This window comes from Furipterus horrens, unplaced genomic scaffold, assembly GCF_987537825.1.
Source record: "Furipterus horrens unplaced genomic scaffold, mFurHor1.1.pri manual_scaffold_7, whole genome shotgun sequence".
Classification (NCBI taxonomy): Eukaryota; Metazoa; Chordata; class Mammalia; order Chiroptera; family Furipteridae; genus Furipterus; species Furipterus horrens.
Genome location: NW_028327177.1, coordinates 107,462,649 through 107,473,826, shown reverse-complemented (window position 1 = coordinate 107,473,826; position 11,178 = coordinate 107,462,649). Strand labels below are relative to the sequence as shown.

At 46.1% G+C, this 11,178-nt stretch overlaps 1 protein-coding gene across 1 annotated transcript in view; it reads left to right on the top strand.

The window, feature by feature from the left end:
* Nucleotides 1–283: 283 nt before the first annotated feature.
* GRK7 (G protein-coupled receptor kinase 7) overlaps nt 284–11,178 on the top strand; it is a 29,725-nt gene continuing 18,830 nt past the window's right edge. The window contains exons 1-2 of the mRNA XM_090282971.1: nt 284–895; nt 2,176–2,613. Of these exons, the coding sequence (XP_090139097.1) occupies nt 284–895; nt 2,176–2,613 (1,050 nt within the window). The remainder of the gene's footprint in view (nt 896–2,175; nt 2,614–11,178) is intronic.

Below are 11,178 nucleotides of genomic sequence, written 5' to 3'. Positions count from 1 at the left end.
ATGACCAGGGAGCCCCTGCAGGTGCTTCAGGCTGCCGCAGCCTCTGGGGACAGGTGACCTGTGATGCGCCCTTCCCTGACCAGCTATACATAGCCAGCAAAGCTTCTTACAAGAGAAACCTCTTTCTGCAGCCCCCACCAGTCCCACCCACAGGCCAGAGGCCTTTCTGTAAATCCCCCAGGAGTTACTAACCTTGGAACAGAAACCAGCCAGCTGGCACCCCAGACCTGACTGAGTACCCCCGCAGCCTTCCATCCTTCCCTTTCTTTTCCTGGGCTCAGCCATGGTGGACATGGGGGGCCTGGACAACCTGATGGCCAACATGGCCTATCTGCAGGCCCGGAAGACCTCAGAGGGCGACAGCAGGGAGCTGCAGCAGCGCCGCCGGAGCCTAATGCTGCCCAGGCTGCAGAGCTGTGCCCCACTCTGCCAGGCGCTGCCCCCAGACTTCGATAGCCTGTGCGAGCAGCAGCCCATTGGTCGCCGCCTCTTCCGGGACTTCCTAGCCACCGTGCCCCCGTACAGAGCGGCCGTGGCGTTCCTTGAGCAGGTGCAGAGCTGGGAGCTGGCTGAGGAGGGCCCCGCCAAGGGCGGCATGCTGCAGGTGCTGGTGGGCACTGTTGGGGCTGCCCCTCCCCTGGGGCACCCACACCCCTTCCTCAGCCCAGCTCTGACCACCAAGTGCCAAGCAGCCACCACCGAGGAAGAGCGAGCGGCCCTGGTGACCCTGGCGAAGGCAGAGGCCACGGCCTTCTTGCAGGAGCAGCCCTTCTGGGACTTCCTGGCCAGCCCGTTCTACAACAAGTTTCTGCAGTGGAAAGTCTTTGAGATGCAGCCAGTGTCTGACAAGTACTTCACTGAGTTCCGGGTGCTGGGGAAAGGTGGTTTTGGGGAGGTAAGTGTCTCAGAGCAGCCGGGTGAGAAGATGAAGGATCCAGCAGAGAAGGATTTTGTTTGGCCCTTTTTTTTTTTTTTTAAATTTCGAGGGCACTGTCTTAAGACTAATTTCAGTGCCACCTGTGGAGAATTCCTAGCTCCCTCTCACCTCTTCTTTCTCACTGCCATGTGAAATAAAATGAGAACGTGGCAGAGGAAACACAAACAAAATGTGGAACTGGCCAAGGATCTTTATCCTGGGGTCCACACAAGGAGCCCACCGAAATGCCCTGGACGTTTTGGAGAGTGATAGCGACGTACGGTGGGGGAGCTCCCTTTCCTTAATTGTGGTAATAGAGGCAACTTGAGAAAAACTGCAGATACCTGAGAAAACCCCTCATCTACGGTGAAGCTGAGCATTCATGTGGCACTGCTGCTGTGTTCAGCTTCCTTTTTTTAAGTAGAAAAAAGATTTTAGGTAAAAGTTACATAATGTTAAAATTAACCATTAACCATTTTAAAAGTATACAATTCAGTAGCATTTAATACATGACAATGTTGTATAACCTTCACCTCTATCTAGTTACAAGGAATTTCTATCACCCCGGTACTCATTAACAGTCACTCCCCATCTTCCCTCCTTGCTGTCCCTGGCAATGGCTGGTCTGCTTTCTCTCGCTCTATGGATTGGCCTACTCTGATGTTCATATATGTGGAGTCATCCAATATGTGACCTTTTGTGCCTGGCTTCTTTCACTGAGTATAATTTTCGGAGGTTTGTTCATGCTTTAGCATGTATCATTCCTTTTTTAGAGCTGAATTATATGCTATGGTATGGGTATACTACCTTTCATTTATTCATTCACCTGTTGATGGACACTTAGGTCATTTCTACTTTCTGGCTACTGTGAATAGCACCACTATGAATGTCCATGTACAAGTATTTACTTGTATACCTATTTTCATTTCTCTCTCATATATGTCTGGGAGGGGAATTGCTGGGTCATATGTTTAACTTCTTGAAGAACCACTGAACTCTTTCACATTTTCCATTCCCACCAGCAATGCACAAGGGTTCCAGTGTCTTCATAGCCTCGCTTCTTTTCAGTATAGCCCACTTCATGGGGGTGAAGTGGTACCTCATTGCAGTCCCCATGTTTCTTGAAGAATGCTTCCCTTTTCTCAGAAATCGGCTGTCTTTTCACTCTGGCTAGTTTCCACCCCTCTATCCTCCCCACCTCCTCTCTCCAGTCCTCTCTACTTCTACCTCTTCCTCTCCCTGTCTGTCTCTCCATTAAGGTATGTGCCGTGCAGGTGAAAAACACTGGTAAGATGTATGCCTGTAAGAAACTGGACAAGAAGAGGCTGAAGAAGAAAAATGGTGAGAAAATGGCTCTCTCAGAAAAGGAAATCTTGGAGAAGATCAGCAGCCCTTTTGTTGTCTCCCTGGCATACGCCTTTGAGAGCAAGTCCCATCTCTGCCTGGTCATGAGCCTGATGAATGGGGGAGACCTCAAGTTCCACATCTACAGCATGGGCCCACGAGGCCTGGCCATGAGCAGGGTGGTCTTCTACTCGGCCCAGATGACCTGTGGGCTGCTGCACCTGCACTCTCTCGGCATCGTCTACCGGGACCTGAAGCCTGAGAACGTGCTCCTGGATGACCTTGGCAACTGCAGGCTGTCCGACCTGGGGCTGGCTGTGCAGCTCCAGGAGGGCAAGCCTGTCACCCAAAGGGTGAGTGGCTCTCCATTTGTGCCTAGGGTGGGACACAGAGTCAGAGAGGAGGGGACAGGGCTGTTCTAGTCCCATGGCAAACAGAGCCTTGAACTTAATTCTTCTTGTTTCCTTTTTCCTAAAACCCTTATGCTGTCATCTTGCCTTACGTGGAGTGGTGCAAGAGGATTAGCTTAGCTGGTTATTTGGGGGCTACTTAGCTCTTCTCTCATTGGAGGCCGAGGGGAGCCTTTTCGGTGAGTTGGAGGTGGTCCATGCTGAGTCCATAGTCAGGGCCTGGGTACATTCCAGAGATGGCCACCTTCCTGGTGCCATGTTCCTCAGGCAATAGAGCCTTGTTGCCTTTCTGGAAAAGAGGAGGCTGGACCATAAAATCCCAGAATCCTGGTGGGTAAATTTTAACAGCATAAGACAAAGAAAAAGAACAAACCTCTAACTCTTAGCATGGTAAATTAAATACATCCTTGCCTGTTGAGTGTGGAATGTTTTATATTGAATGAAGGTGAAATTTGAAATGAAAATATATAGAAGAGAACAAAGGGAGCTGATGTTTATTTTGATCAGTTTGGTTCAAAGTGGCTTGCAGAGAATTCTTTGGTTAAAAAGAGAATTACATATAATTAAGCAATTTTGTTAGGTCAACAATACAAAATCTCTGGAAGTCTGACAGGCCTTTACCACTGAGATTCTGTGTGTGAAGGTTCAAGATTCCCCAGGAAGACAGGGCCCACGGCACATTCTTAAATATTCATTTAAAACTTTGTGTTTGCACAGTTACCAGTTACAAGGCAGAGAAAACAGTCAGGCAAGGAAGTAAGAAAAGCCATGGCAAGTCTGGGAAACTTCAGGTGATTGTATGTGGCTGTAAGACGAGGGATTTTGACAAGATGTGTAGGGCTCAGATCATGCAAGGGTGTTGAAATGCTTTCTTGTGGAGAACAAAAACTCATTGAAAGGTTTGAGGAAGGGAAATGATATGAGTCTATTTGCATGTTTAAAAGAGCAATTTGAGCCCTTGCTGGTGTGGCTCAGTTGGTTGGAGCCTTGTCCCATACACCAAAAGTTTGGGGGTTCGATTTTGGGTCAGGGCACATATCCAGGTTCAGGGTTTAATCCCCAGTCGGGGCGCTTATGGGAGACAACCAATGTTTCTGTCTCTCTCTCCCCACCTCCTCTCTCTCTAAAATCAGTAAACATATTATAAATAAATAAGTAAGCAAGTAAATAAAAAGCCAGTTTGGGAGGTAAATAAGAGGCAGAGAAGCAAGTTCGGAGCCTAATGTCATTGCCCAGGAAGGGCTGATGGGGGCCTGCTTAAGCCAGTAGGACTGAAGAAGTGGGAGTAAATTGGCACAATTGGAAAGAGACCTATTGGGACTCTGAAGTGAGTAACAGTAAGGGTCTCTAATTCCAGTGACCAGAAGGAGGAGTGAAATGTGGGGAAGCTGGCAAGTTCAATTGTGATGGTATTGTATATGAGGCTCCTGTGTGACGGGTGGGTGGAGATGCTCCCTGGACATTGTGACCTGCAGGTCTGGTGCTGTGGAGAAAGGTCTGGGCTCCACAGGGGACCAGGGAGTCATCGTGGCTTGGGAACCAGCAGGAACCACTGGCAGCTTCTGCCACAGGAGCCAAAGGAGAAGAGGATTTCTGGAAGGAGAGTGTTCAACACTGTTGAATGGTGTCGGTATCACACAGTCTGTGGGATTTGGCAGTTGGGAAACCACAGAGCAATTCTCAAGGTCTAGACTCAGACTGTGGAGGTTGGAATGACCTGGAAGGAGAGAGTAAGACTAAGGAAGGAGGCAGGCTGGTCTCTTGAGGGGCACACAGGGAAGAAGATGGGATTTAGATCCTGAGACAAGAATCAGGAGAGAACATGCTAGGGTGCATGATGGAAGAGAAACCAAGGAAGAAGCAGAATGGAATGGAGGCCTTCAGTAACTGTCCCCTAAGTGGGTGGGGAGGGGGGAGGGGGGGAGGAGGAGGCAGAGAGTTTGCCTTGGGACCTTGTTATGGAAATGGGAATGTCATGAATCCATGTCTGTCTGTGCAAGAAAAAACTGATGTGCATTACTCCAGGGTTTTGCTTGTATCGTCAGTTATACACAGTAGAAATGTTACTTCTGAATGCCCTGAATGCAGGTACCATGCTAAGGTAATATATCTCCACCTTGATGGAGACCTAGAAGATGCATGGCTTTGTCTCTCTCTGTTAGAAAGTCTTTCTCAGTCTTCCTCCAGCTCTATTCATGGGCCAAGAGAATGTTTAAGGACGGTTCCTTTAGTGGACCCTGTGTCTGGCTTGCCAGCTCTTTTGGAACTTGCAGGAAACTTTCTTTGCCTCCTTGGTATTACCCACTGTAATGAATACACTTGGTAGAGAAGTGTACTGCCTCGAGACCTCTGGCCTTTGCCTTTCCTGAGTCCTTCTCTGTCCCATGAGACCAAACATCAGGGTTTAGACTGCTCACCCCATCTAAGATGTTTTTTGCCCCAGTCCGCAGGCCTGCCCCCAAAGCCGAGGGAACCATCAAGAGGGCTGGGGGAAAAGAGAGAGCAAGGCTGGAAGTCGTCAAAAGAAAGACAGAGAAGGGAAAGCCTCTGTCCTTCACTGTTTACCCCTCTGCATAGCTAAGGAAACCCCTCAGTGTCCTATTTATTGTAGCTCTCACACATATAACTGGGTCCCCAAGTGAATTTGAAGGGCATGATGTTCATAACACTTCACAGAAGACATGAAAAATTACACATTTATAGTTCTTCTGTAATCACTAACATTGTTTGAATGCCAAGGTGTTATAGAAAGAATTACTATGAACATTATGAAGAAGGTGTGAAGGAAAAATCACCGTGACTATTAAGGTCAGCATCTGCATTGACTCTATGCAGTCCTTCCAGAAACATACAGTTGTGCTGGCTTTGGAGTCTTGCCTAGATTTCCCTCATTCAGCTACTCGTCTGGTCTTGTGTATGTTAGGATTGCTTTCTGTGACATAGAACAGAATATCAGATTCTCAACAGCCCAGGGCCAAGGTCTCTGTAAAAATCTCCTGGCCCTTTCCTCCTTGTCACAAGGTGGTGTTTGCAGCTCCAAGCATCTTGTCCACATTCCAGGATGGAAGAAAGGGGGAGGGAGAAGCAATGCCAACAGACTTCTCCTTACATTCCATTGGCCAGACCCACGCCACACGTTCACCTTCAGCTGCAAGGGAGCCTGAAAAATGGAGTTTTTCATTTTCCAGCCTCTGTTGCAGAGCATGCTGAGGGAGAAGAGGAGTGAGATTAGGCATTGGGTGAGTGATGGCATCTGTTACACCAGCTCCGAAGGGAAAAATATATTTTTTTTTAAGTATATTTTATTGATTATATTGTTACAATAGTTCCAATTTTTTTTCCCCTTTGCTCCCCTCCGCCCAGCACCCCCCTTCCCCAACAATCCCCTCTCCAAGTCCATGCCCATGGGTCGTACATACAAGCTCTCCCGCCTCACCCTTTCATATATTCTTCTTCTTCTTTTTTTAAAGTTAATTAATTAATTAGTTAAATATTTTAACAATAAAAAATAACAATTCCTCCCTCTCAGACTTAAGATCCTTTACAATCTTATAAAGGACAATGGATGAAGGTCTCGAGCTCCTCTAGCTGCTTCAAGCTGGACATGGTCGTCGTCCTACCTACCCGTGGGTCAAGAAATCCCTAATAAGAGTGGGGATGTGGAGGGGAGGGTGGCCTTCCCACAAGGGGAAGGATCGTGCAGACTCCAGGTTGGTTGGCTGTCTCTGGACAACGGCATGCTTGGTTTGACGGGCTGGCATCCTTGTTGTATTCTGGGGGCAACAGGGTTAAAGGACATCATTTAATCCGTAACCACTAGATGACAAAAGACAGGTATTAATTTTTCAATGTCCCACATTAGGGAAAAGAAGGGCTTCTTTGGAGGAAGGTGTGCCAGGTACATCTCACCTGTCCAAAACCCTTTTGCCCATTATACTTATTTTGGACTGAGGGAAATATTTTAGGTTTCCCCCATCTCAGGCCTCTGGGCTTTTTCTGTCCAAGCCATTAGGATAGAAAAGAGAAACCAGTTTTAAAGTGAAGCCCACAGACCACCCCGTTCTTCACCAACCCAGCCACTTAGTTCAGCCAAACCATTGAGTCTCAGGAGGCAGCAATGCAGACAGGATTAAGTGAGGCCTATGCATACAGATAATCACTCAGGTAATGAGATTGTAGGCTTATGCCCTTTGAAAACAGAAAACACATGTTAATTTATGTAACATAACCCACATACAAGTCTCTAAATCTGTAGGACTGTCTTATCGGAAGGAAAATCCTTGTCCTTCTAATATTCACTGAACTTGCATTTCTATTCTTTATATTTTTATTCCCCCCCCACTAAAAAATTTTCTGTTTGTTTGTTTTTCCACTACAGTTGTCTCACTTTTTTTCCCCCTCTTGCTTCCCTGCACCCTGCCCCCCCCCCACAGTCAGTCCCCACCCAGTTGTCCATGTCCATGGGTCATTCATACATGTTCTTTGACTAGACCCTTCCCCTTCTTACCCCTTCTCTCCCTCCCATCTCCCCCTTTGTTACTGTTAGTTTATTCCTTGTTTACATACCTCTGGTTCAATTTTGCTCATTTGTTTGTGTTGTTCATTAGTTTCCTGTAACAGGTGACAGCATAAGGTAATTTTCTTTTGTTGCCTGGCTTATTTCGCTAAGCATAATTCTCTCTAGTTCCAATCATGTTGTTGCAAATGGTAGAAGTTCCTTCTTTCTTTCAGTACTTATTCATTGTCATTTTCCCCCTTTGTACTCGTGTTCCTCTCTGTCTCTCTGTTTCTTCATCTTCTTAAAGCAGACCCTTTAGCATCTCTTGCAATGCTGGTTTGGTGGAGATGTATTCTTTTAGCCTTCTTTTGTCTTGGAAACTCCTTATTTCACCTTCCATTTTGAATGAAAGCCTTGCTGGGTAGAGTATTCTTGGTTGTAGGCCTTTGTTTTTCATTGCTTGGAATATTTTTTGCCATTCCCTTCTGGCTTGTAGTGTTTCTGCTGAGAAATCTGATGATAGCCTTATTGGAGCTCCCTTGTATGTTATTAGTTGTTTCTCTCTTGCTGCTTTTAGGATTCTCTCTTTGTCTTTGAATGTTGGCATTTTGATTATGATGTGTCTTGAAGTGGGCCTGTTGGGGTTCATCTTCATTGGGACCCTCTGTGCTTCCTGGACTTGCGTGACTCTTTCTCTCGTCATGTTAGGAAAGTTTTCTGTCATTAGTTTTTCAAAGAGGTTTTCTATCCCTTGCTCTTCTTCTTCTCCTTCTGGAATTCCTATGATACGGATATTATTACGTTTCATGTTGTCCTGCAGCTGTCTTAGAACCTCTTCAGTCTTGTTCAGTCTTTTTTCATTTTGTTGCATTGTCTGGGAGTTTTTGTGTAGGTTGTCCTCCAGCTCGCTGATCCGATCTTCTGCTTCCTCTAGCCTGCTTTTAATTCCTTCTACTGTGTTCTTCAATTCAGAGATCGTATTTTTCATTTCCTCCTGGCTCTTATTGATAGCTTCTATGTCCTTTTTCATGCTCACGTAATTTTCTGTGAGTTCCTTGTAGTTTTTCTGGAGTTCTTTGAAGTTTCCGCTGAGCTCATTCAGCTTCTCCATAATCCATGTTTTGAATTCCATATCTGATAGTTCGCTCCCCTCTATTTCATTTAGCACTCTTTCTGGGGATTCTACCTTTCCTTTTGATGGGAGGTTGTTTCTCTGTCTCCCCATTTTTTTGACTCCTATTGTTTGTTGGTGCTTCTTGGAATGATCTGCACTTCCTGGATCTGCCTCTGGTGGCGTCAGATCATGTACCAGTCTGGCCCTAGGCAGCCTGTTGGAGACTTCCAGGGATCTACTGCTGTTGTCTGTCTTCTTTGATTGTTAATCTATTCAATCTGTGATTAGCTGTCAGGCTTAAGGACTGTGGGTGTGGCAGCTTAATTCTTGTAGGCAGGGCTTTTGCTTCCCCTCAGGCTGACGCCACTTGGAGGGGAATGGTCTACCCGCAGTACTGGGGATGAGTCAGCACTGGGACCCAGTCAGCTGCTCCTCCAGTTCTCCCCTCAAAGCCACCGTGCCAAATTCTCCCCAAGTGTCTCCAGTCCTCTCTGCCTTCCCTCTGCTTGAGCCCAGGGTAAGTGGTGGCCAAAATATTTTCGTATGTGATCCACTTAAGAGCTCTTTTTCTCCTGTTGTTTCTCTCCGGCTAGCAAGAAAGCCTGTGGCTTTTCGCTTTTCACAGCTGATACTATTTTACTTTCCACTCTGTCGCTGTAGGCTGGGAAGCCCAGCTGGGGGTTTAGACCCTGCCCTTCTCAGGGGGAATCCCCGGCTGCTGAGCTGTTTCTCAGCCCCTTCAGCTGCCACCCGTGGGAGCCCAGCCAGCCCTTCCACGTCTCCGCACTCCCTACCGGTCACGTTGTGATGTAGCGGCCTTTTCTGTCTCTCCGTGGTTATAAGACTTCTCTCCAGCTGGTGTTCGGTTCGTTATTCCAGATGATTTCTCCAAAATTACATTGTAAATCCAGACTAGTTCTAGGAGGAAGTTAGTGTAGCTTCCACTTACTCCTCCGCCATCTTGTTTCTCGGGAAAAATATATTGATAAGATCTAGGAAATTGCATTCAGCTATTTACAAACATAGCTATCAAAACTAAAAAATAATGGCTGGCATGACTCAGTTGGTTGGAGTGTCATCCTGTAACTAAAAAGCTGCCGGTTTGACTCCCAGTCTGGGCACATGTCCAGGTTGAGGGCTTGATTCCTGGTTGAGGTGCATGCAGGGGGCAGCCAGTCAGTGTTTCTCTCTGGCAACAATGTTTCTTCCCCTCTCTCTTGAGTGAGAATAAAATAAACCTAAAAAAAAAAAAAAAACCAATAACTGTTACAATGGTGTGGTAGGCAGAATTGTAAAATGACCTCTGATGACCTTTGCCCTTATATAATTTCCTCCTCTTGAGTGTGGGCAGGACCTGTGAATTAATATATCATTCCTATGATTATATTACATTATAAGACCAAATGGGTTTTCAAGATATGATTAAGATTACTGATCAGTTGACTCTGAGTGATTCAAAAGAGAAATTATTCGGGTGGCCTGACCTAATCCTGTGAGTCCTTTAAAGATGAGCATGAAGGTCAGCAACAGCAGAAATCAGAAATGTAAAGCATGAGAGGGCTTCAACACACCATCGCTGGCTTTGAAGATGGAAAGAACCATGTGGCAAGGAGCTGAGAGCTGCATCTGGCTGACAGCCAATAAGAGAACAGGGACCTGAGTCCTACAACCATAATGAACTGAATTCTTCCATAACCATGTGAACTTGGAAGATAATCCTGAGCTCCAGATGAGAATGCAGCTCACCAGACATCTTGACTTTGGCCTTGTGAGATCCTGGCCAAAGAAACCCACCATGCTGTGCCCAAACTTCTGACCTATAGAACTGTGAGCTAATAAGTGGGTGTTGTTTTAAATTGCTAAGTCTGTGTTCATTTGTTACACAGCAATAGAAAACTCATACAAATCATTAATAAAGGAAGGCAACCAGGCCAAAAAAAATTTTTGTATGACTGCATCAGAATTAATGGAGAAGATAGCAAAGTGCTGAACATTGTTAAAGGGACAATGTTTTCCTTTCCAACAGGGCTCAGAAGGCCTACCATCTATTATACTAGAACTTGAGACTGTAATAGAATTTGGAACTCTGGATGTTATTCTTCCAAGTGGGTAACTCTTCCCTGGGTAGAAGCTGGGCCTCTCTGGAGGGGCACAGGTCTTTTCAGGCTACTGTGGGGCCCTAACTGACATTGTTCTGTAGGCAGTAGGAAGCCATTAAAGGTTTTTCAACAGGAAAGAGACATGACCAAAGTGATTCTTTAGGAAGATGACTCTGACACTGTATAAGATACATTGAAGGAGAAAAAGTCTGCGCTTGGGGAGAAAGCAGGACCCTCAAAAAGTTACTGTAATGATCCACATGTGAGATAATGAGGGTTGAGGTACTTCCCTGGGCTGTTAATAATCTTAGGTCTGAACACTCAGCCTCCTGGCCTCTCACTAGGTTTCATCAACATCCATGTCTGTACTTACTCCTCCCAAAACGTGGCTGCTCTTAGTGGAGGGAACAAGGAGGTACCAAACCTACCCCGGGAATGTGGTGACTGAAGGAGGCATTTCAGGGGAGGAAAGGCACTGGGTGACTCTGCCTGAGTTTGGAAAGACTGAGATAAACATGGGAGGGGAGGCAGGGATGCTTAGGAGCACTGGGCTACGTTCCAGCTGTGTCATTGATTCACCGTGTCTGCCATCTCAAGCAGGTCCTAGGACATTGTAAATCTCTATGAGTCAATGAGATCATCTTTGGATTATTTGGAGGAAAAGACTTGTAAACTCAAAAGATTAATATATAGAAGTTATTATGATTTATGGGACTTTCAGTCATTATGGGACAAAAAACGTTAGGAAAATGAAATCAATGTTTTGCAAGCCCAGAGGCTTGACCTGCTACCCAGGT